The 25,429-nt window shown below is 50.6% G+C and overlaps 1 protein-coding gene across 4 annotated transcripts in view; it reads right to left on the bottom strand.

Annotated features, from left to right (window-relative positions):
- The window catches only part of LOC114485134 (dynein axonemal heavy chain 10-like), a 36,374-nt gene that overhangs the window by 2,214 nt on the left and 8,731 nt on the right, over window positions 1–25,429 (bottom strand). The window contains exons 6-25 of one of the 4 annotated variants that reach the window (XR_008616740.1): window positions 20,978–21,159; window positions 18,835–18,971; window positions 17,428–17,645; window positions 16,026–16,247; window positions 15,701–15,848; window positions 13,536–13,815; window positions 12,307–12,536; window positions 11,294–11,567; window positions 9,136–9,240; window positions 8,575–8,729; window positions 7,883–8,037; window positions 6,111–6,294; window positions 5,262–5,462; window positions 4,358–4,567; window positions 4,132–4,227; window positions 3,285–3,456; window positions 2,534–2,665; window positions 2,141–2,352; window positions 1,882–2,049; window positions 916–1,138 (exon numbers count right to left, since the gene is read on the bottom strand). Coding sequence is in view for 3 of the 4 variants with exons in the window: in XM_055083169.1 (XP_054939144.1) it covers window positions 1,551–1,655; window positions 1,882–2,049; window positions 2,141–2,352; window positions 2,534–2,665; window positions 3,285–3,456; window positions 4,132–4,227; window positions 4,358–4,567; window positions 5,262–5,462; window positions 6,111–6,294; window positions 7,883–8,037; window positions 8,575–8,729; window positions 9,136–9,240; window positions 11,294–11,567; window positions 12,307–12,536; window positions 13,536–13,815; window positions 15,701–15,848; window positions 16,026–16,247; window positions 17,428–17,645; window positions 18,835–18,971; window positions 20,978–21,159 (3,586 nt within the window). In the remaining variant the exon portion in view is untranslated. The other 3 variants (XM_055083169.1, XM_028485900.2, XM_055083168.1) reach the window with 3 other exon arrangements.

The raw sequence follows: 25,429 nt of genomic DNA, 5'->3' as shown, positions 1-25,429 counted from the left end.
AGCCCACTGGGAAAAACAAGCTGGATCGCCAAACTCCAGGTGGGGCCAGGATTTAAATATAAAAAATACACCCCATGGAGACTCCGCGCTTCCACTGCAGGGGGCGTGGGCTCGACCCCTGGTCGGGGAACTAGGATCCCACAGGCCGCGAAGCAAGGCCAAAAAAATAAAAACAAAACAAAAATAAATAAGCCACAAAAGTACAAATCAAATCTCCAGTGAATGCTTTCAGAATCTTGGAGTGGGGAATACAAAACCCAGAAGCCATAAAAGAAAAGACTGATCTATCTGACTACATTAAAATGTAAAACTTTCCTACGGAAAAAATACCACAAAATCAAAAAGCTTAAGGCAAGCTGGGGAATTATCTGCAACACCAGCAGACAAAAGGGTTAATTCCCTTGATGTACAAAGAGCTCTTAAACATCAGTTTTAGAAGGTGGAGAACTTGAGGGTCTTCCCTGGTGGCGCAGTGGTTAAGAATCTGCCTGCCAACGCAGGGGACACGGGTTTGATCCCACGGGAAGATCCCACACGCCGCAGAGCAACTAAGCCCGTGCGCCACAACTACTGAACCCGTGCTCTGGAGCCCGCGAGCCACAACTACTGAGCCTCCGCTCTAGAGCCCATGCTCTGCGACAAGAGAAGCCACCGGAGAAGCCCGAGCACCGCAACGAAGAGTAGCCCCCGCTCGCCGCGACTAGAGAAAAGCCCGCGCGCAGCAGCGAAGACCCAACGCAGCCAAAAATAAATAAATAATTTTTTTAAAAAAAGGTGGAGAACTTGATAAAAATGAAATCAAGATACAAAGATAGTTCGCAGAAAAACACAAAATGTCTATAACCGTGTCAAATACACTCAGCCTCACGGTAATTAAAGAAATACACAACCAACATAGTTGATATCATTTTTTACCTATGAAGGAGAAAAAGATCCAAAATATTAAGAACACGCCATGTTGCAGAGAGGTGAGGAAATAATCATTCTCGTACATTGTGGTTTCAAATTCTCTAGAAAACCATCTGACAAGAGCTGTCAGAATTTAAAATGCACACACTCGGATCCAACTCTTCCATTGCACCCATGGAATGTACTCGTATGCGTCTCCAAAGGCATGTGCGCCAGAATGTTGTTCGTACTAGCAAAACAAAAAATCCAAAAAGAAAACAAAAAACAAAAAAACAATGGTAACCACCTAAATATCCATCAGGGGAAAGGATACGGGATATCTGTGAGATGGAGTAGCCTAGAAGAAATGACGTCTAGATGTACTTAGATGGAACAATTGCCAAGATAGACTCTTAGATGGATAAATCAAGTTGTGCATAGTATGCTTCAAAGTCTTTTTTTTTAAAATATATTCATTTATTTTATTTATTTATTGGGTCTTCGCTGCCGTGCGTGAGCTTTCTCTATTTGCGGCGAGCAGGGGCTACTCTTCCTTGCGGTGGCTTCTCTTTGTCGGGGAGCACGGGCTCTAGGCGTGCAGGCTTCGGTAGTTGCGGCATGCGGGCTCAGTAGTTGTGGCTCGAGGGCTCTAGAGAGCAGACTCAGTAGTTGTGGCGCACAGGCTTAGCTGCTCCGCGGCATGTGGGATCTTCCCGGACCAGGGCTCGAACCCGTGTCCCCGGCATCGGCAGGCGGATTCTTAAGCACTGCGCCACCAGGGAAGTCCCCGAGGAAGGGAGGAAGGAAGGGAGGGGGGAAGGAAGAAAAGGGAAAAAAAACCAGACACGCTTGCAGAGTCCGAGACCATTTCCAGAGCACCCAATCAGCTCCTGACAGAGGTACCGCTGGGGAGGGGAGAAGGAGTCGGGAAGTGGTTTGAGGGGGTCCAGGCCATGCCTTGAACCAGCAAGCAGACCGCCGCCTCTCACTCACCCACGTCGTGTACTGGCTGAACCTCCGCAGGAAGTAGGGCATCCAGTTTCCAAGGGACTTTAAGGTGTCAGGAGCGAGCTTTCTCCAGATGTTAGGGATTTGCCCGAGAAAGAGGGACCTGGCTACATCATCTAATTCACTGCTTATCCCAACTTCTCCAGCCAAGGCCTGTTTATGGAACCAAGAGCAGTCAGGCAAGACTAGCGGAAAACGCAGCACTCCACCGAGGCAGGAATTTGCCCTTGAGGAACAGGCTCACCCTCTGAAGTTCAGCCAGGGACGTGGACATCCGTATGACAAGCTTGTTGAAGCGCTCCAGCTCCTGCAGGAGCACCACTGAGGTGGGGGAGGTGGCCGTCCCCAGCTGCTTCCTGACCAGGCCCAAGTCAAAGACTTTGGGCATCTTGTTTTCTATGTCCTTGGCCACACGGCCGGTGTAATCATCTCGGCTGGCGCCAGTGCTGCATCCCCCTGAAAGCAGGACACCGTTTAGAGGGAGCAAGGCGCCTGAGTGCAGGACTGGGGCACCCCGTACCTTCTGGCGCTCAGAAAGGCACCGACGGCACGAAGCTATCAGGGCGCGAAGCAGCGCCCTGCGCCAATGCCCTTTGCCCCCAGTCCGACGAGCCCAGTCCTCTGCAGGGGACTTTACCCGTCTGAGGCTGCAGCTCCAGCACGTGAGACCACATGTCTCGAGCTGCTTGAGTGTAATATCCAGTCTCAGCGTTGAGGTGAAGCCCCAACACTTCAGGCGTGTTGGCCAGAGGGAGGGCCTCAATGGCTTCTGTAATGGGAGAGAACAAACAGCGGCTACACCGCCGTGCCACCTCCCACGCCCGAGGGCCCACAGCCTCCATGTCCCCAGACACGCTAGACTACGCTCCACCTCTGAGAGGGTGGCAAGTGCTTTTAAAATAAGAATTCTACACCACCACGCCCAATACACTTCTGTGTGCATCTTTTTTTTTTTTTTTTTTTTTCCCATGCCTCGCGGCTTGCGGGATCCTAGTTCCCCAGCCAGAGATGAAACCCAGGCCTACGGCAATGGAAGTGCAGAGTCCTAACCACTGGGCCGCCGGGGAACTTCCTCTACGTGTATCTTTTAGGAAAACGGCTCAGTGACTTTCCCAGGGCCCACTGTGCCCTTCCAGGGAGATTCTGATATATTTACCAGCATTCCAGGACAGGAAGTCTGAACTAACTCCAACAGCTCTGAGGCCAGGAGGAGCCCACTGGGCCCCGCTAAAAGGCGTGAGAAAACACCCCCGAGCAGTCAAAGAGTCCCACCAGGGAAGGGGTCAGAAGAGCCATCAAGCCAACCACAGAAACCAGAACAGCTGAAAGGTACGGGCTCCCTTAGAATAAAACATTTAACAGACTTTCCGACGCCTCAGAAACCTCACCGACAAATGTGTCCTTGCCGTCCCCCGTGGGGATTCTGTAGTCCGCTTCCTTGCTCCGGAAGAAGTGGAAAGGCTGGAAAGTATCGAAAAGGAAGTCTCCCAGGTATTCATCCATGTAGATGGTCAGGACACGCCGGTCAAAGCTGTCGATGGCCCGTCCTCCGTACATGACCTGACATTACAGGGAGTGAGAGCCGGCCAGGACCCAGAGCCTGCGGGGTGGGCCCCGAGGCCCCGGGCCCAGCGGACGGTCCGCGGTCAAGCCCGGATGCGCCCTTAGCGAGACCCCTGCTGCCCGGCCACTGTACGGCTCAAACCGTGCTGATGTGCACAGCCTTCGGGCCACTGTGTACAGCAGGGCTTGTGCGCAGACTCACAGAGCCCAAGGCGACAGCAGTCCTCATGAAATGCTGGGAGCCAGCGTGCAACTGGCCAACTCCCCAAAACATAGCGAACAAGCGAGCAAAACGACCCGAGGAGCCAGCAGCCGCTTTTGTCTTTGGAACAGTGGTGTCTCTGCTTGAGCCACACCCAGGCCTCCGGGGAGGCTTTCCCGCGGGCGCCGTATAGGCCGTGGCCTCCGGAGGGCCTCCAGGCCTGCTGAACAGGAGCAGGGCTCCGGTGACATGCCTGAGGCATCCTCAGCAAGGAACGTGCGTCCCCGGGGCGATGAGCCCAAACTCCCCGGTGAAGGTCGCTCACTTCGGACAAAGAGTAACAGGGTGATGATCCGGGCTGTGGGCGGGGTCTCCCAGAGACCCGGGGGCCTTCAGCGGACCGGGCGGTGGGAGCCCAGGGGAGCCCCCGAAGGCTCAGGGGCTGCAGAGGGCGCCCAGGATGCTCCTACCTCCCCGATTAGGTACTTGAGGCTGCCCCACGGGATCCGAGGGTCGTGCTGCTGGAAAGCTTTCGTCAAGTACGTGTTCAGAATTTCCACGCAGACCTGAAAAGAGGAGGAACAGGCCTGGGTACCCGAAAACCCATAAAGTCATTCGCGTTCTGTTTTCTGAAAACGTGGGCAGGAACAACTAAGGACGGAGTGCCGCGGGGAGAGGCAGTAGCCGCCTCTTCACCTGGAAGTCAGACTCGTTGAAGTCGTAGTACACGTTCCACCCGATCTTCCCGAACTTCCTCCTCTCCTGCACCACAGCATGGAAGAACGCCAACACGTAGACCAGGGACTTGAAAGCAGGGTGTGGACACTGGTCCAGCATCTCAGGAGAGATCTTGAAGTACGTCGCTCTCAGGTTGAGTTTCAGCCCGTCGGGTGGCTCGGTGACAACCTGTCGGAAGCAAAGACCGATGGTGACGGAAACCCCAGGCCCACGAGCAGGGCTCTGAAGAGTGTGCAGACTGCAGACGTCCCGGCTTTCCCTCCGTCCTTGCAAAGCCATCTTCCCTATTCCCAAGGGCCCACGTGAATGAGTTAAAAACTAGGCGTTGTTCCAGCTCTGCCCTGACTCGTCAAATGACCCCGGAAGGCTCTTTTAACCTCCTCTGATCCATGGGATCCTCAAATGTAAAATGGAAGTAGCTAAGTTTTCCCTCTCCCTGTCCTGGAGGAAGAGAGAGATGATGAAACCGTCCTCCAAAATGTTCCCAGAGACTAAATTAAACAGGGCACGTAAACTCCTTGAAACTTACACACGCAAGCACTCCAGTTCTGCGGGCTGTGGGAGGGCCGGTCATTCGCGTCAAAAAGGATAAATGTGAAGTCCATGAAAGCTAACCCAGAAAGTGTTTTGAGGACATGCCGGAGTGATAAAGACGGGCCTGGGAGTCATCACCGTCGCCCAGTAATTGTCCCCCTATTCTGGACAGTGCTTACCTCTGAAGGGAGAGGGAGAAATGGAATTGGGGAAGGGGGGGGTGTCCATGGGGTCCCAACTCTATCCTAAACACACACACGCACACAGCAAAACGGGAGTGAGGTAAGGAACCGAGCCGTGGGCACGTCTGTCTGTCCTGCAGCCACACCTTCAAGGACTTCTGCAGGATCCCGATGGGGAAGCCCTCGCTGGGGTCCGTGGTGAGCCACAGGCGGAAGTCGGGGTGGGGCTTGGTGATCCTCTCCAGGGACTTCTCCAGATCCTTCAGCCACTTGACCAGGAGATGGCAGTTCTGCAGCATCAGCCACTGCCCTCGAGCCACCGCCACCTCCAGCAGCTGTAGGGCCACCTGCTCCGACAGAGACAGAAAGGAAGAGTCGGCGTCCCACAGCCACACACCCTGTGCTCTCCCAGAGACCCGCTGCAAGCGCCAGGAAGCTACTGGCCACTGCAGCAGAAGCCACAGAGGAGCCAGCGGTCCAGGGCCTACAGAGGGAGCCTTTGAAGAAGCAACCCTTAGACTTCCTCCAGGGCCACCCGGGTCCGCTGGGCTGCACTCACTGGCCTCCCTCAGCCCCCAGAGCTCCAACCTCGGGCACAGTGGCACCTGCCCCCCGACCAGTTGGCCTTGCCGCTGGGGCAGGGACAGCCCTGATCCAAAACGCGGCTCTTGCAAGGGCTGAGGGAGATAAAGACTGGATGTGAAAGGGCTTTGCAAACAGCAGAACATACCGACGGTACCCGGCTGGGCAGTCACAGCAGGTTAGCTCTAGAACTATGCTACTGTTCACACTGTCATCGCTGTGACCTTTGACTACTGCTCCATAGACCGGAAATGCATGGCCCTCGTGGGTGTGTGTGGGGGGGGGTGGGGGGGTGGGGGGGGGCAGGGGGGGCGGAACTCTTGGCTTAAAGCCAAACATTTGTTAATTCATTCCTGACAGGGGCCGGTGACCTCACCCACATATAGAGCTTGTTCCTTCCAACAACAATTTACCTTTTCTTGACCTTGACCCATGGCAAGGAATTTGAGGCGGTTCCCTCCAAAACCACTGTGCTCGGCTAATTTCATTAGGTCACTGGCAGGGTCAGAGCCAGGACTCAGGATAAACACAATGGGCGAGTTGGGCGTGCTCTGCTCAAAGATGGCTTCAAAGCTGATCATCGGAGGCTGCACGTACCTGGGGAAGGAAACACGACTGGAGAACGCTCCCAGGAGGACAGCGCCAGGCAGGGGCCGGCCAGTCCGGCCAGCGCTCTTCCTCCCAGTGTCCAGAACCTTCTGACTGTTCCTCTGGTACGTCTCTTTGCTCAGCCTTCCTTGTTTCGGAATCCAGTTTTTGCACACATCTCGTTCACTGGATGGTAACAAGCTCCTGGGTGATGGGGACCTCTCTGCACAGCCCGGTACGTCCGGGTTGGGTGGTTCAGGAGACCTGTAATGAGCTGCATGCCTCCTGACAAGCCGGCCTTCCAGGTGGACGTGCCCTGGACACTGAACCCAGAGGTCCCACACCGGCGGCTCCACAGGCGTGTCCTGAATGGCCTGCATCTCGAGATTTTTAAAAACTTAGTTGCCCGCACCACATAACGATTGGGAGATTTCATGTAGGAATCCAAATTTCTAGTTTCCTTTGAAAAGTCAGAGATCTGGGTCCCCGCCGCCACCTGGCATCAGTCAGCAGGAGTTAAGGGGCTGCTGGCCAGGGCTTGACCTCTCCAGTGGGCCCGAGTCCTCGGCCAGCCACGCTCAGTCCTCTCCATCACCCGCCGGCCGTGGAGGCAGATTTGAGTTTGTCACCCTAAGTTACCCATCCGGCTTCGCCCTCGATTCCAGAGCTACCAATATGGGAGCCATACTGAGCACTTGAAGGGTGGCTAGTCCAAACTGAGATGTGCTGTACATGTGAATTCACACAGGATTTTAAAGGCTTAATATCAAAAAAAATGCAAAATATCTCAATCCATTATATGTTGAGATAATTTTTTAATATCCGAATTAAATATAATTATTAATACATATTATTTATGATATGATATGATATATTAATATATATAACTTATGATGATTGTTATTGAAATTAATTTTGACTGTTTCCTTTTTTATAAATTTACTTTTTTTATTGAAGTAGAGTTGATTTACACTGTTGTGTTAGTTTCAGGTGTACAGCAAAGTGATTCAGTTATAATATAAATATATATTCTTTTTCAGATTCTTTTCCCATCTAGGTTATTACAAAATATTGAGTATAGTTCCCTGTGCTATACAGTAGGTCCTTGTTGTTTATCTATTTTATATATAGTAGTGTGTATATTTTACTCCCAAATTCCTAATATATCCCTCCCCCTCACCTTTCCCCTTTGGTAACCATAAGTTGGTTTTCTATGTCTGTGAGTCTGTTTCTGTTTTGTAAATAAGTTCATTTGTATCATTTAATAATTAAATACAGTAACTTATTATTAGTAAATATTATATGTATAGTATATATTGTTATATATTAATATATTTTATATGCTTATGATAACTGTTATTAAAATTAATTTCACCTGCTTCTTTTTGAATGTGGCTACCAGAAGACTTGAAATTACATATGTCACTCACATTGTATTTCTCTTAAACAGCGCTGCTCTAGAGTGGCTACCAAATCGTGCTCAAAGGCAGTCCTCTCGGGAGCTGGCCACCCACTGCCACCCGTGAGTCCAGGAAGGGGTGACATTAGATATTCTACCCCACGGAAAGGGCCAAGCAAACACAAACAACTCACTTACTTCTCTCCCATTGTTACAGTCACGTAGTCAGTCACGGCCCGATATACCCGATCCACACGGAAACAGCGCAAAATAAGCAACTTCTGGAAAGGGGTGATGTTGTCATCATAACCCAGGGGCAATGGAAACTGCTCAAGTGAATCCAGGTCATACCACTGGGAAAAGCAAAGAACATTCACGCTGCCATCAACTGAGAGATGATATAGGCCCCCCTTTTAATGTGAAGGTCCCAAGAGCCCCTGTAAAGGGATGAAGTCTACAGGCCACGTCTAGTCAGGTCTGTCCTTTTCTCCCCACCAAGCGCTGAACTTTAGGAAGGGGTGGACTGAGCCCTATGGACGGCTGAGTCTCCAATGCCCATCAAGGCACAGGGTCCATCCACAGATGCTCAACAAGTTTCTTGAATGGATGGATGGACAGACAGATAGAGGCAGATGGACAGATGGATGGATGGAAGGATGGATGGACAAATGGATGGATGGACAGAGAGATAGATGGATAGTTCTCCCACAAAACTAGCCGAACTAGATACAGGAGCACTCCATCCAGGGAGTTAAGAGGGCACTGGCTACACTCTGCACGAGCCACTCAGAGGCAGATCTTCACACTCATAGGGCGTTAGGCTGCAGATTAAGTGTGCAGACTCCTGACATGCGGGGAAGGGAAGGAGGAGAAAGAGAACACTTGCTCACCTCCTGCCAGACAGTCAGATGCTCCTCCACATCATCAGGAAGAGCCCCAAAGTTGTCTGGAAACATCTCTGATAAAAGAATGATGTCCTCCCATCCCTGGTCGGACAACCAAGCACAGGGCTTCTTCCGTTTGCTTTTCTCCAGGGAAGTGTTTCCTAATCACAACAGGGTAAGAGAAGTAAACGGCCGCCACCAGCACGCGGGGAAGAGCAAGCGGTTCCATTCTTGGGCTTCCCTCGCCCTGGGCGAAAATCCACTTCTCAAAAGGAAAGAGAAGAGGGTTAGGCTTCCCCTGTCACCGTCCGCAACTCCAGCCAGGAAGCTCTGCGTGGCTTCCAGCCTCGGGGCAGCCTTGAGGCAGAGGCTGGCTGCTCTGAGTTAACTCGAACTACCTCTGAGGCTGGAACTGTCAACTGATATATTTACTAAAGCAGTGCTATTGGAAGCCAAGTTTTAAGGAAGGCAAATTTCTGCTGTTGTTTGTTTTGGTGAACAAACTCATACACATGTGCAACGTGGGTCCAGGGAGTGGGGAAGCATGAAACGAGGCAAATTCATTACCTTTTAAGAAGAAATCTAATTCTTCCTGGGGGACTCTCCCCTCTGCTTGTTCTATCTTGATAGTCATATTGAAAGAAAAAAGTAACTTGTGCCTCTCAAACAACCCTGAAGAGAAACAACAGATGGGTCTGGATAAAATAAATGCATTTAAACACAGGGTTTCTTATGCACACCATGCTTAAATCTCAGAGGAATGAACTGAAGCACCTCAACTGCACAGTTAGTTGCATTTAGCCGTCTTTGCATTTGGTGTCCGTGAACAGCTGCATGCCAAAACTATGAGCTCAACTGACACGTCACGCCCACACGTGCAACGGGCAGTGACCCTCGCCCGTACGCATCTGAAACGGTCACGTCTCCGGGCGGCACTTACCACGCCCTCGTGGGAAGAGGAGGGGGGGTGCCCCCCCAAGCAGATGAAGGACCGTATGATGGAGGTTCGGAGCCACCTTCCGAATGAAGTGCTGGTCGTTTGCCTGACTCAAAGCAAAAGTTCTTACAGTGGAGAAGAGGTATTAACAAACTTTCTATAAAGGGCCAGAGAGTAAATCGACGCGGCTTTGCAGACTAGACAGTCTCTGTCATAACTACTCAACTCTGCCACTGTACTGTGAAAGCCGCCATGGACGATCTGTATAGAAACGGGTGTGGCTGTGCGCCAATATACCTTTATTTACAAAAGCAGGCGGTGGGACAGATTTGGCCAATCTCTATTGCAGAGTAAGCCCATTCCATCAACACACTCTTTATGGATAGGAAGACGCAAAACACTAGAGTTCTTGTTTTTGTTTTTTAACAGAAGAAAAAAGACATGTAAGTTAAAATGTGCGACTTGAATTCTATCTTATACGTGTTAGAAGGGTTGGTTACTTAAGTGAGCCCTATAGGATAGCCCTCAACCTGTTTCCTGCCCAGCACAATTTTCAGCTGTGTCCCCCTCAAAATCTATAAGTTGAAGCCTTAATACCCAGTACCTCAGAGCTGGAGACAGGGCCTCTAAGAGGTGATTAGGTTACTCAGCCATAAACAAGAACAAAATCATGCCACCTGCAGTGACACGGATGGACCTAGAGATCGTCATACTGACTGAAGTCAGACAGAGAAAGACAAATATCATATGATATCGCTTATATGTGGAATCTTAAAAAAATGGTAACTCTGCCACTGTACTGTGAAAGCCGCCATGGACGATCTGTATAGAAACGGGTGTGGCTGTGCGCCAATATACCTTTATTTACAAAAGCAGGCGGTGGGACAGATTTGGCCAATCTCTATTGCAGAGTAAGCCCATTCCATCAACACACTCTTTATGGATAGGAAGACGCAAAACACTAGAGTTCTTGTTTTTGTTTTTTAACAGAAGAAAAAAGACATGTAAGTTAAAATGTGCGACTTGAATTCTATCTTATACGTGTTAGAAGGGTTGGTTACTTAAGTGAGCCCTATAGGATAGCCCTCAACCTGTTTCCTGCCCAGCACAATTTTCAGCTGTGTCCCCCTCAAAATCTATAAGTTGAAGCCTTAATACCCAGTACCTCAGAGCTGGAGACAGGGCCTCTAAGAGGTGATTAGGTTACTCAGCCATAAACAAGAACAAAATCATGCCACCTGCAGTGACACGGATGGACCTAGAGATCGTCATACTGACTGAAGTCAGACAGAGAAAGACAAATATCATATGATATCGCTTATATGTGGAATCTTAAAAAAATGGTACAAATGAACCTATTTACAAAACAGAAATAGAGTCACAGATGTAGAAAATAAACTCATGGTTACCAAGGGGGAAAGGGCGGGAGGAGGGATAAACTGGGAGACTGGGATGGACATACACACACTACTGTATATAAAATAGAGAACTGATAAGAGCCTGCTGTAGAGCACAGGGATCTCTCTACTCAATACTCTGTAATGAATCTAAAAAAGAGTGGATGTATGTCTATGTATAACTGATTCACTTTGCTGTACACCTGAAACTACCACAACATTGTAAATCAATTATACTCCAATAAAAATTAATTTAAAAAAATAAAATGAGGCTGTTAGGGAGGGCCCCCACGCAATCCGACTGGTGTCCTCGTAAGAAGAGGAAATTTGGACGCGCGGACAGACGCGCGCAGAGAGCATCGGTCCTAAACCGGTGCGAACAGGTGCTCACCTGCGCAGCCGTAGTTATAGATGTTGAAGGTCAGCGTGTCCATGATGTTCCTTAATCGCTTCATAAGAATGGAGTCGGGCAACGACTTCTTGAGTGACAAGCCGAAGACCTCCAGGAAGGCGATCAGGGAGTGCTGGTACATGGAGCTCACCAGGGCCATCTCCGACAGCACGAAGAACAGGATGGCTCCCCTCCGGGCGGCCGGCCGGTAGCCGTCCCGCAGCCTGTCGATGTCCAGGGCTGTCTTCTCCGCCAGCCTGAGCTTCTCTGATACCTGAAGAAGAGGCGCACGTTGCCACTTACAGCCGAAACCAGGAAGATGTACGAAACAGGCGAGAAAGAAGGCGGGGGGGGGGAGGGGCGGCAGCAAAGAAAGCCATGCAGCGCTCACAGGAAGGGCCCCCAGCCTCTCGCGAGATGTGGTAGAAATTTGTGGCTCGACCCCCCCTGCCCCTGTGCCCCCTTCTTCTAGTAACAGTCCCTGAGTTTGATCTAGAGGCCTACAATTTCCTCCTTTCATTCATATGTGGGGCTCTACCCGAGGCCAGGAGGGGATCGGGTGAGTGAGGTCCAGCGAATCCACACATGGCATCCCCAGCCCATGGGAGTGGTTTGGGGTGAGCACGTGACTTCAGTGACAGGAAAAGATTCTCATTCTTCTCTTTTGGACTTGAACCTCAGTGGACATGAAGCCAGACCCAGCTTGTGACCATGAGGGGAGCTTGGCTCCAACAGGGAGGCAGAGAATGAAGCCAACACAGCAGAAGGTCCAGAAACGGAGAGAAACTGAGCCCTGGAAGATATGCTTGGAGTCCTGGATCCAGCCCTGCCTGAAGCCATCCCTCGACTTTTCTGTTTTCTAGGCCGATAAATTGCCTTTGGACTTAAGCCACGTAGGGCCAGATTTTCTATCGTTCTCCATTAAGAGAGGCTGACTGGGTGCACAGGGCTCCCTGGGAACACCTCTGGGACTCCGTGGCCAGGATCGATCCACTTTTCCACACAGTTCATACCTCCGTGGCTTTGGATTTGGTCTCCTCCAGGGTCTGCAGCAGCTCCACACTGTCCAGCATGTTCCCCGTGGAGGTGGCCAGTTCCCGGAGGAGGGAGTCCTCCAGGCCCTTCAGCAGGTTCCTGTTCTCGCTCGTCTCCTGGATGAGATGCCCCCTCTGCTCCTCCAGCTCTCGCCTCTCGTAGGCCACCAGCACGCTCAGCAGCTGGTCCTCCAGGCCTTTCAGCGTGACTGTGGGGGGACGAGGGGAGGCCCTCACCACCGCGCCCCCCTGCCAGGCTGGCCACCATCTCGTCTCCCCTACACAGCAGTGCCTGGGGCAAGTGGAGGGTGGGCCCAGCATCCCAGGAACACGAGGACTCACTCTCCCACCAGCGCCATTCTAAAGCCCCAGGTGAAAAATATGGGACAGAACAAAACAGAGGTGCTGTTACCTGGAGTAGTGGACAGCAAGTCTGAAGATGCAGTAAAATCAAATCCAGGGCTCCCACGTCTCGGGGGACCCTCGTTCGATATCTGGGTTTATACCCAAACCTTTTTTTTTTTTTTTTTTAAGCCACGCGGCTTACGGGATCTTAGTTCCCCAACCAGGGATCGAACCCAGGCCCTTGGCAGTGAAAGCAAGGAGTCCTAACCACTGGACCACCAGGGAACTTCCTAACGCGTACCCAAACCTGATTAACCTACCTAGGAACCCGTGTGACCACCCTAGAAAACGTGGGACGTGGCATTCAATTCCTAACCGAATTCAACAGAGGGGAAGAGGGAAATCCAAAATCATACTGTGTATTTAAATACACAGATACAGTATAACTTCCTGCTGCAGCAGAAAGGGGTCTCACCTCGCTCCGAGGGTGAATGTCTGAGCCCCGTGGTCCGGACTCGGCACATCTCAAGACACATAACTCATTGCCTTCTAAAGGCCCCCAAACCTTTTGGTGTTGCTTCCCCATTAAGAACTGATTGGTTGGGACTTCCCTGGGGGTCCAGTGGTTAGCACTCCGCACTCCCAATGCAGGAGGCATGGGTTCGATCCCTGGTCGGGGAACTAAGATCCCGCATGCCGCGCGGTGCAGCCTCAAAAGGCAAACCAAGAAGAACTGATTGGTTGGCTATGAAAGTTGTGACTCTGAGAATGATTCACCGAATGAAGGGACGTCCCTTGGGAGCCTTGAGCTCAGACTGCGGTCTCCACCTAAAATTCGGCACTGAGGCTCTGTACATCCTTACCAGTATAATTGATCACCATGGCTTTCCCAAACACGGATGGGCTATATCTGGGGTTGGCCAGCTTGGTGTCCAGGTACAGTCTGAAATTCGGATCATAGTGCACTTCCTTGTCCCCCAGTATGATAAACTGCCGTCCTTGGGAGACCCTGATCTTCTTTTCTAAGACGTTATCAATCACAGGGTCGATGTACTCATCCACATCGTGGAACAGGAAAGGCGTCCCGTACGTTATGGATATCTCCAGCTGCTTGAGGAAGTCGGGGTCATTAAAGGAAGCCACCTGGAAGGGAGGGGAGGCAGATGCTAAAAATCAGCTCACTCGCCAAATTCAAGGGGAAAAAAACCCTTGGAGGTGGCAGGGGACATGTCAGCACCTTGAAGGGAGGCAGAGGGGAAAACAGAACAGGGAGAGAAGCAGGGCATGTAACCCGTATAAACCATGAGGTTCAGGCTCTGAGCCGCCTCTCGTTCAAAAAGCACACGTCAGCAGCCAAAAGTGATTAGGAGAGAATCTCATCACATCTCTCAGAAGACCTCAAAAAGGATCCAAACACGGAGTCCACACACACACACACACACACACACACACACACACACACACACACACACACACACACACACAAATTCACTCCCCTCCAAACCTTAGGACTGCTTTCTTGTCTCTTTTCTCAAAACATCTGTAAAAACTCTTCCTCGGTTCCAGCCCCTGGGACCTCCTCTTCCCTTCCTCTCCACCCTCTTTTATTACATTGATGTACTTAGCCTCTCACCCCATAAGTTGAACCCTCCCTCTTTAAGAGATAGGATGGGGATAGGAGTAGGACTGGGGGCTAGGAGAGGTCTGGCAATTGCAGAACTCTCTGGAAGGCTCAGGGAAGAGGGATGTCAGGGAATATTCCTACACTGATATTTGTCCCACTGCAGTTATATGTGAATTTTGGGGGTGCATGTTTCCCCCCCACCCCAACCTTGGGACGCTTCCCCTACCTGCATGTACATACCTGGAAGAAAGGACCAGAAAAAACAAGGCAAAGATAAAAATGGAAAATCATGAATTGTTAATTATTTCAGTAAAAGGTAACTGGGCCCCAGCAATTTCACCCGAGAAAACTAAAAACACATGCCCACAAAAAACTTGCACGCGAATGTTCACAGCAGCACTGTTCATGACAGCCAAAAAGTAGAAACAACCCAAATGTCCGTCAGCTGATATGTAGGTAAACAGAATGTGGTCCATCCATGCAACAGACTATTATTTAGCCATAAAAAGGAATGAAGTACTGATACATGCTACAGTATGTGTTGATTAAGCATTTGGAAACAATGTGATTACTACTGTACTTAACACATATCTTTGAGACAGAATGTGTCCCACAAATATTTATCGAGGCCCGTGTTAGATGCTGGGTTCTGCTGAGCCCTGGAATTGAACAAAGCCTTTGAAAACGTTGGATTCGCTAAGCAGGGAAAATGTATTTTGAAAACATTATGCTAAATGAAAGAAGCCAGTCGCAAAAGGCCACGTACTGTACAATCCCACTCATACTTACTGTCCAGAATAGGCAAATCTATAGAGACAGAAAATATATTAGTGGTCGTCAGAGGCTGGGGGTTAGGGGGCAGGAGGGGAAATGGAAGTTTTGGGGGTGGCGATGGCTAAGGGCTACAGCAGTTTTGGAGGAGGGTGATAAAAACTGATCCTGGTGATTGTTATACAACTCGATGTGTGATATACTAAAAGCTACTGAACTGTATTCTTCAAACGGGTGGATTGTATGGTAGATGAATTATATCTCAATCAAGCCCCTCCCCTGCCCTCCAAAAAGAAAGTGACCGAGCATCTAAGGCCACTCGGCTCTGCACTGCGTAGGGGGAACGCAAAGATGAACACAGCACCGTCTTTGCCTTCAGGTGACCCACAGGGCAACGAATAGGCAAAGGGCAGAGTCAAATCCGCGGTGGTTCAAGCCGCCCTCCAAGACTCAACAGGGTGGGCGGGCCAGGAAGGGGAGGGCTCTGCTCGGGGGCTCAGGGTGGTGGCATTTCAGCTCGGCCTTGCTGGAGGCCTGGGAACACTGTGGAGAACCAGGCTGGGCCCCAAGGACCGCAGGAGGGCGAGGATGTAGAGCGGAGGGTGGGGGGGGGGGTGTCGGGGGCAGCCGTACCCGCAGGCTGTTCTTCTCCTCTTTTCTCTTTATCCAGTTGAGGGCCTGCTGCTGCGGGTCGATGCAGAGGGGGAAGCGGCTGGCCCGGGTGGTGAGGATGCCGTTCTGAACCGAGAGCTCGTCGGGGGGCAGCCCCTGGGAGCCCCACCTGGAAGGGGCAGCGACGGGGGAAATGGGGATTTTTCTGGCCCAGCCGTGAGCCGACGGGGAGCCTCCGAGGCAGGGGAGCTGGGCGGGGAGTGCTCCCTGCCGTCTCTGCGCAGGTGGGTCAGCTGCATGCCCCCCGGGCTCTGTGCCCCGTCCTCCCAGCCCGGGTCGCCCTCACCTGCTGATCTCAACGTCGTCCGTGAGCAAGTTCTCGAGTCTGAAGGGCTGGCTCAGGGGGATCCCCCGCTCCAGGATGTCGCTCTGCCAGACCTGGTTGACCATCTCGTCCCGGAACTCCCACGTGAAGGCGCCCTCATAGCTCAGGAAGGCTGCGCACAGCAGGCAGTCGCCCAGCAACTTCTCGCGCCGGTGCATCAGCTCGTCCAAATCGTTCAGCCACCTGGCGTGGGAGGCGGGGGCTGCCGTGAGCAGTCACATTCCGGCACAACCCGAAGGAACCTTCTAGAAGGGCCAGCCTGACACACGGCCGGGAGGGGGCTAGCCAGAAGGAAACACTTTCTGAGATGTTCTTTTCTTGTAGAGGACAGAGATCGCCAGCTCACTTTGCCATTTCCCTGCCTAGTGAACCCAATGTTTTCAAAGGCTTTGTTCAAGTCCAGAGCTCGGCAGAACCCAGCATCTAACAGGGGCCTCGATAAATGTTTGGGGGGTGCATTTTGTCTCAAAGATACGTATTAGGTAGTAATCACATGGTTTCCAAACGCCTGATCAATAGCTTAAAAACACGCCCAGCCGAGCATGAGCCCTCGTCCTGCTGGGTGACAAAATTCTGTCTAAGATAAAAGAAATCATGTGTTTCATTTGGCCTCTTCTGGTAAACGGTCAAAGTCTTCTAGGTTTTAGACATATTGAGGGACTTCCCTGGCGGTCCAGCGGTTAAGACTCCGCGCTCCCAGTACAGGGGGCAAGAGTTCGATCCCCGGTTAGGGAACTAAGATCCCACATGCCACACGGCGCGGCCAAAACAAAAACAAACAAACAAAATAGACATATTGAAAATGGTTTGTTTCCCATAAGCAAACAATGTTTTCCAGTGTTTTCCGTACCATTTTTACAGGTGCCAGGTAAGAAACTACTGTCACATCCAGTGGACCAGCTATGGCCCAGTGGGCCTCTCGCCCATAAGCATCAAACGGCTCCACCTATTGAAAACTGAAGCTCAGGACTGAACCAGCCACAAGGGTCCAGAGACAGAAGTGGGCTCCTCCTCCAGACCCATCCAGAAGGGACTTGGGGTTAAAGGTCATCAAGAAGCAAACATTCCCAGGCCCTAGGGCACTGGTTTCCCCGTCTCCACTGCTGCCATGCCTCCCCTTAACAGTTACTCAGTAAATAACACTCGATACCTATTTTTAAAAGAATCTATAAAATGGCCGTTAGCCACCTTGAAACATGATAAGAGTAAAATCAGAACTTTTTCACACGGTTTTCAGCTCAAAATGCAGGGTGCAATAAAGACTCCGCGTGGCGAGAAAGCGAGCGAGCTGCGGATGTTCACTCACAAAGCACCGAGTCTGGCTTAGGGCTGCTTAGCAGAAAGGCTCATTACCCAGGCTGACCTGACATTCCCAGCCCCCAGCCCCGAGATGAGCTTGTCGGCCGCGATCAGCCGTCTCTCCATGATCTCGGCTTCTTCCTGCAGCTTCTGCTTCGCCAGTACGGCCGCCTCGTACTTGGCCCCCAGAGCTTCCAGTTCTCTCTGGATTGCTGCCAGCTCATTCTGGATCCTCTCCAGCTCACGTTTGGTCAAGTAAAAATTCCGCTCCAGCCTGGCCACCTACGTGAAGACAATTTGCAGAACGATGGGGAAAAGGACGGCCGTGAGGTAGGGATAAGACAGTCAGTCACAAGAGGGAAGAGATATGGGAACATGCGTGTACGTATAACTGACTCCCTTTGTTATAAAGCGGAAACTAACACACCATTGTAAAGCAGTTATACTCCATAAAGGTGTTAAAAAAAAAAAGACAGTCAGTCTCACACCTGGGCTTATGTCCACCTGCAATTTTTTTTTTTTTGGCCACGAGGCTCGTGGGATCTTAGCTCCCCGACCAGGGATCAAACCCGGACCCACGGCAGTGAAAGCGCTGAGTCCTAACCACCGGACCGCCAGGGAAGTCCTCCACCTGCATTTCTAACGCTGCCCCTACCCTCTGGGGCCACCCTATGTCATAGCGAGGCACACGGCTTCTTTTCTTAGTGACCTCTTCAACGGTTTGATGCAAAAGCCCTACATCCCGTTAGAAAAAAGACGTCCTGCATCTGAGTTAGCAGACGGCTTAATTTTCGTGTGTACTAGGGTCCCAGTAAGAGGACCCTGTGATTCTAAGCCAAAAACTCAAAAGAATGCACTGAAGACTGTATTGGTCCTACTACGGGTTCTCAGTTTTCTGAGTGATAAAATCCTGACTTATAAAGCAATGTCAAAATACGGCTCAAAACGATAGAATCAACCTTATACAATTCTCTTTGTATTGTGTCTTCTTCTGCATGTTCCTTTAACCCAGTGGTTCTCAACAGGGACCGACTTCGCCCCCCAAGGGACACATGACAACGTTCGGAAACATTTCTGGTTGTCAGAACTTGGGGGAAGGGACAACGGCCTCCAGTGGGTGGAGGCCAGCGATGGAGCTCAGCATCCTACAGTGTCCAGGACAGCCTCCCCAAAGAGAAGGCTCCAACCTAAAATGTCAGGAGCACCCAGGGTGAGAAACTCTGCTTCAGCCCTCGAGAATGATTTTACCCTCTTTTCTTCAAAACTCTTTCAGACTTTGGTTCTGTCAGTTCCCATTATACCTAAATGAGAGCTATAATTCAGGGTTATCATTTACTGGGGGAAAAAAATGTTTATGCAGTTTAAAATCAGAACCTTGCCAGAATTTCCCCAGGAAATCGGTGGACACATTCATTCTGACTCCAAAACGGTCTCTTGGCAGAAGTGTGCAGGTCTTACAGATGGGCAATACCTTCTCTCTCTTGGGCTTGATTTCTCTAAAAACGTCACAGTAGCCCATCACAGCTTCCACAAATTTCAGCATCCCCAAGCCTGCCCTGCTCACGGCTTCCATGTCCTCAGTCGTGGTACTGAGGGTCTTCAAGAGGCCTAAAGGTCAAAGACGCAGTGATTTCGATGAGCGGTAAGCGTCGTCTTGGGAAAATAAAATGGGAAAGAAACTGCCTACTAACCAAGTAAGTGTAACCAGTTCCTTCTCCTCAGTAAGCCTGTGAGCAGGGTCCGGACAGCTTTCCCACGGACTACAGGTGGGTCCAACCCCAAACGAATTTTGTGTAAGTGGACGTTTAAGATGCGAGTGAGGGGCACATGCTACTGCCACCACCAGGACATCCTATGACACAGGAACTTCCGTGTGACACCCAGCAGCCCCCGGGGACCCAGGGCATCAGTGGGGACCCCCCAACTGGGCACCAAGGTGGCTCAGAGCTGGCAGCTAACTGGGGTTCATAGGTCATTACAGGGCACCATCACCTCCACCTGCACCCTCACCCTGGGAGTAACTTCACATAAATGGAAACCCATCCGAGGATCGGGTAAAGAGAGTGCCTTGGGTTTTTGTAGCTGTTGTTAGCCTTTGCGTTTCGATTAGCTTTGTTTCGTTTTTTTTTAAGTGGCTGAAAAAATGCATTGATGGTCAAGTTCTGAACAAACCACCGTGATAAACAGTGACACAATGAACTTTTATTGCCGTCATTCTCACTGGCTAAGCCCTGAGGCAGGTCAGGAATCAGGCTCAGGGGGAATGCAGGCACCTGTAACTGAAATGGGGGCATGGGGTGGGTGGTGCCGCCCCCCACCCTCCAGGACCTACAGAAGACTTCATACTGGCAAAAGGCACAAGGGAAGTCAAGGTTAGACCAATTCTTTTTTTCTTCTTCCCCGAATACCCATTTTTAAAAACTGAGGTAGACGTCACATAACATTAAATGAACACATTAAAGTGTACAATTAAACATGTTAAATAAACATGTTAAACAATAAACATGTTAAGGTGGCATTTAGCAGATTCACAAGATTTTGCAGGCCTCACCTCTGCGTAGTTCCAAGACATTCTCATCATCTCAAAAGGAAACTTCATAGCTATTAAGCAGTAACAACCCATTTCCCCTCCCCAGACCCTGGCAAACACTAATATGCTCTTCATCCCTGTGGATTTACCTATTTACCTATGGATATTTCATATAAATGGAATTACAATACGTGACCTTTTATGCCTGGCTTCTTTCACTTAGCATCATACTTTTGAGGTTCACCTGTGCTAAAGCACACAGCAGCACTTTGTTCCTTTTTATGACTGAATAATATTCCATTGTGTGGATATGTTTGTTCTTGTTCCTCCATTGATCCATTGATAGATATCTGGGCTGTCTCCACCTTTTGGCCATTGTAAATAGTGCTGTCAGGAACATCCGTGTATAAGCTTTCGTCTGAATACCTGTTTTCTATTCTTTGGGGTCTATACATAGGCGTGGAGTGGTTGGGACACATGGTAATTCTATGCTTCACTGTCTGAGGAGCTGCCAAGCTGTTTTCCACACCATTTTGCATTTCTACAAACAATGTACGAGGGTTGCAAGTTCTCCACATCCTCCCCGACACCTGTAGTTTTGTGTGGTTTTGTTTAAATTATACCATCCTAGTGGGTCTGAACGGTACCTCATTGTGGTCTGATCTGCGTTTTCCTAGTGCCTGATGTTACGCATATTTTCATACGCTTATTGGCAATTTGTGTATCTTTTTTGGAGAAATGTCTGCTCAAGTCCTCTGCCCGCGAGACCATCGGACAATATGCACAGGAGACGAGGCAGGGCGGGCTCCATAAGAGTCATGTATCCCACCAGGGAAAAGCAGGCCCGTGGCTGAATCGCACACTCAGAGGGCACCCGCTGGCGCTGCCCAGCCGGCAGCCACCCTCCCTGACGCTGTCTTCCTCTGGGGACGGTCATTCCCCCTCTTCCATCGGCGACACCATCTGACCACGATGGGCGGCTCTGCCAGCGACAAGCCCCCTCCTCGCTCCCCCTCCCGGCCCCAGAGACTGAGCCGCCAGGCTGACAACGCGCCTGGCTGTTCCTACATCGGTCTACACTCACCTCTGATATTTTTCACTTGGCTCTGGGTAATTGAGTCAAAGTCAATCTCCATCAGAGACCTCAGGAAGTTGGGGTCGGACATCATGCCTTTGGCGGTTTTCCAGTTGAGCTCTTTGTGCCCCTTCAGGATGAGGATGCATTCACAGACCGTCTGCACCTGCTTCGGGGGCTTAGCAAATGACCTGGGGAGAAGCGGAGGCGCACGTGGATCAGACGCAGGACGTGGCCAGGATCTGGCCTGAATGAGAGCTCCGAAAAGACGGTGAGTCGTTTCTTGGATGCGATACTGCGTGGAGACGACGGAAGCCACATCCCAGCACCGACTTGTGCTCCTGGGGGTGGGCTTCTCCCAGGGCAGGGGCTGGGTCTCATCCATCATGTGCCACATCAGGCTCCTGGAGTCGGACTGGGCACCAGGAACACAGCACGGTGTCCTTCAACGCAAACCCAGGCCACCCCTGAATCAGCAGCTCAGGGCGGAGCCTGCGAATCTGTGTTTTTAATGACACCCTGGGGTGATCCCTCAGACTCTACGTGGTAGCCGCTGTCATTATCGTCATCATCCTATTTTCCACTTACGAGGTAAAGAAACCTCAGAGCTCAAGTGTTTGGATGGCCTGCCTGTGTCCACACGGCCCATCCCGCACCCTGGCATCCTTCAGGCCATGGACGTTGCTGTCTCCGTCTTTGATGAAGCTACACCATCTGCTCCTCCAACACTCGGATGTCTAGCATCCTCGACCCTCTGGAGAACTGGAAACCCAAAAGGATCAGGAGACGGAAAGGCTGCATCGGCGTAGAGACCCAAGAAGGAACGAGTCGCACACTGACAGTACCCAGGGGGCCCGCTTGGCCGGCTACCAGCGGCGGCCGGGCAAAGTCTATAAAAGCCGCGGAGAGCAATGAAGCAAAAGCGAAGGAAAGGAAGCGCCCCCGGAGGGCAGGGAGCTGCCTGGGGAGAGGCCAGAGTGCCCCAGAGGCGGGAGAGGGGGGCACAGAGAGAGAACAACCCGAGCCGCACAGCAGTGCGGAGGCTCTGGGCCCAGCAACCCCCAGACCCCTCCCGGCCCGGGACCCCCCCCACTGCCTGAGGAGCCACACAGCTTAGGGGTAAGCCAGGGCAATGACTCCAGCACAAAGCCCCACGATTAAAGTAATGGTCCTGAGTCACCAGGGAAAGGTTCAATTACGCGGCATTAGGCACTTAGGAAAGCAGGCATGCCGTCAACTGTTTTTAAAAGGTTCCCTTCAGGGCTGATGAAGGTCAGGCCCCGGCCACTGCTCTCTGAATAATCCGAGGAGGAGGGATGATGATGATGATTATTATTATTAATTATCAGTGAGATGTTTTCAGACACAAGTCAGAAAAGGCCTCGGGGTGGCGTCCTGAGCCCTCCGGAAAGTTAGGAACGGTCCGGGGTTCTCAGCTTTCCCGTTTATCAAATGGGGAAGCGGAACCGGAACCTTTCAGCTCCCAAAGCCTTTGAGTGAAGTTCTCTGTTACCAGTTTACAAACCATGCCCAGGAACCTCGTTTATCCAGAACGCAGTTTTGTGGTGCCAGATAACCGAGGGGTTCGAAAAAGTAAGGTTACAAGTCTGAGAAATGAAAGCATTTCTGTTTCATTTGATTCCTTTCTTCTATCACAGAAGAAACTCGGGGGGGACTTCCCTGGGGGTCCAGTGGGTAAGACTCCACGCTCCCACTGCAGGGGGCCCAGGTCCGATCCTTGGTCTGGGAACTAGATCCTGCATGTCACAACTAAGAGTCCGCATGCCACAGCTAAGAGTCCACATGCTGGGCTTCCCTGGTGGCGCAGTGGTTGCACGTCCGCCTGCCGATGCAGGGGAACGGGGTTCGCGCCCCGGTCTGGGAAGATCCCAGAGTCCGCCTGCCGATGCAGGGGACACGGGTTCGTGCCCCGGTCCGGGAAGATCCCATATGCCGCGGAGCGGCTAGGCCCGTGAGCCTGCGCGACCGGAGCCTGTGCTCCGCAACGGGAGAGGCCGCAACAGAGGGAGGCCCGCATACCACAAAAAAAAAAAAAAAAAAAGAGTCCACATGCTGCAACTAAGACCCAGTGCAGCCAAAATAAATAAATAAATAATTTTTTAAAAGAAAAGAAAAGAGACTCAGGGAGAGAGAGACAGACAGACAGAGGTGATGCCATGCTGCCTTCCCTGGAGGAGAATACCCATCACAAGCCCCACTCCCCACACCCTCACTCTACCCCAGACACTCTGACCGTCTCCGCTTTTCCCCCGAGTCAAGCTCCTTCCAGCCCCGCTCCAGCCTCCATCCCACATCTCAGTTTAAATGTCACTTCCTGGGGGTCATCTTTCCTGACTACCCACCCCCCAGACTAGTTCAGGTCCCCCATTATCCACAGTCATAGCAACAAAGATCCTCCCTTCCTGACCTCCTCCTGGGTAATTTTACTGTACACGTGAGATTCCCATGTGCACACCTGTGCCTCCCCCAGACCGTCGGCTGGCTCCATGCGGTGAAGACCCCCTGCCTGGCCCATTGCCTCTCAGCCCCAGTGCCAGCACAGGGTGGGCGGGAGGTAGGCACCCAATGATACTGAATGAAGGAAAGGAAGAAAAGTAAAATTGCAGGCCAGTAACAAAGGGAGCCTTTTCTACTCCAGAGAAACATCCACCGCTAATCTTCATTACACCTAATCTTCCTGCCTTAACACTTAATGATTTCTGCAAAGGGGATTGAGCATTACAGAAAGGAAGTGCTATTTAAAGAATTAAAGGATTATAAAATTGTCAAGACCTAAATGCTGGCTCATCACTCTTAACATCCGAATGGCCTAAACAAAGCCAGAGTGTAGTCATCTGGATCCAAACTCATTAAACCCAAAGAAAAATCCCAAAGAGATCAAAGATTTAAATGTAAACACTATAAAAATATTAAACTATAAAAGTACGGGATGAAACCATGGGGAAATTATTTTACAATCTTCCAGTTGCAAGGCCTTTTAAGTATGAGGTAATAGCGAAAGCCACAAAATAAAATATTGCTAAAATCTGCCACATAAAACTAAAAATTTATACACGGCAAACACAAACACACAAAAAACTCCTAAATAAAGTCAAATGGCTGATGACAAACTGGGAAAACTATTTGCAACTCACATCATGGATAAAAAGCTAGTCTCCACATTATATAAAAAGCCCATGGAAGTGGATAAGAAAAAAAAAAAAAAGCAGCAGTAACAACCATCCAAAAGATAAATGGGCAAAGCACGTAAACAGTTCACAGAAAATGACATACACAGGACTCTTACACACATTTTCCACATATGAAAAAAAGGTCAACCTCACTCATCAAAAGGGAAATGCACATTACAACTACACACATACCATTTTTCATCTATAAAACAAGCAAAAATCCAAGTGTTTAGTAGCGCCCTCTATTGGTAAGGCCATGAAAAAGCAGGTCCTCGCATGTATTGCCAGTGGGAGTGTAAATCTCCATACCTACGGGTGGGCATTAGGCAACAGCTATAGACATTATAAACACACACACCTTGGAACCCAGCAACTCCACTTCTGAACATGTATCCTTCCAGTGGACCTGTGCATAGTGAAGTAAGGCAGGGTTATTCTTTGCCACACTGTTTGTAAAGGCAAAAGACTGGAAATAAGCTAAAAATTCATAAATTGAGGCTGATTAAATAAATGATGGCACAGCAATCCAATGGACTATGATGAGCTATTTTTAAATATTGAGGAAGTTCTCGTGTAACAACATGCAAAAGATCTCCAAGGTCTCAAGCAAAAAAACCAAGATGCAGAAAAATATGTATAGTATATTACCAATTATATTTTAAAAGGAGAGAAAAAGGGCTACGGAAGAATCCCTTGTTCTACAACCCTTAGAGTCCAACGTCGGGAACTGAAGAGACACTTGTATATCTGGTTGCCTTGAACGTGTACAAAAGCTGTCTGAATGGATATGTGAGAAATGAATGGCAACAGTTACCTGTCGTGTGGTGAGGGGAACTAAGCTGATGGCGGACAGGTGAGAGGGGGCTTTTCATAGCACATCATTTTGATGTTGGAACCACGCCCCTAGCTAATGTTTACATGGCACTGACTCTGTGCTCAACCCAGTTCTGAGAGCTCTTTATGTAATAGCTCACTGGATCCTCGTAACAACCCCGATGCCATGGGGACAATTATTATCATCCACATTTTACAAACAAGGCAATCGCAGCACAGAGAGCTTAGATGACTTGCCGAAGGTCACACAGCCAGTAAGAAGCAAAGCCATGCATCAACATATCACCTGGGGCTTCCCTGGTGGCGCAGTGGTTGAGAATCTGCCTGCTAATGCGGGGGACGCGGGTTTGAGCCCTGGTCTGGGAAGATCCCACATGCCGCGGAGCAACTAGGCCCATGAGCCACAACTACTGAGCCTGCGTGTCTGGAGCCTGTG

This window comes from Physeter macrocephalus, unplaced genomic scaffold (genome assembly GCF_002837175.3).
Source record: "Physeter macrocephalus isolate SW-GA unplaced genomic scaffold, ASM283717v5 random_566, whole genome shotgun sequence".
Classification (NCBI taxonomy): domain Eukaryota; kingdom Metazoa; phylum Chordata; class Mammalia; order Artiodactyla; family Physeteridae; genus Physeter; species Physeter macrocephalus.
Note: the sequence above shows the minus strand (reverse complement) of the source record. Positions and strands in the feature narration are given on the sequence as shown.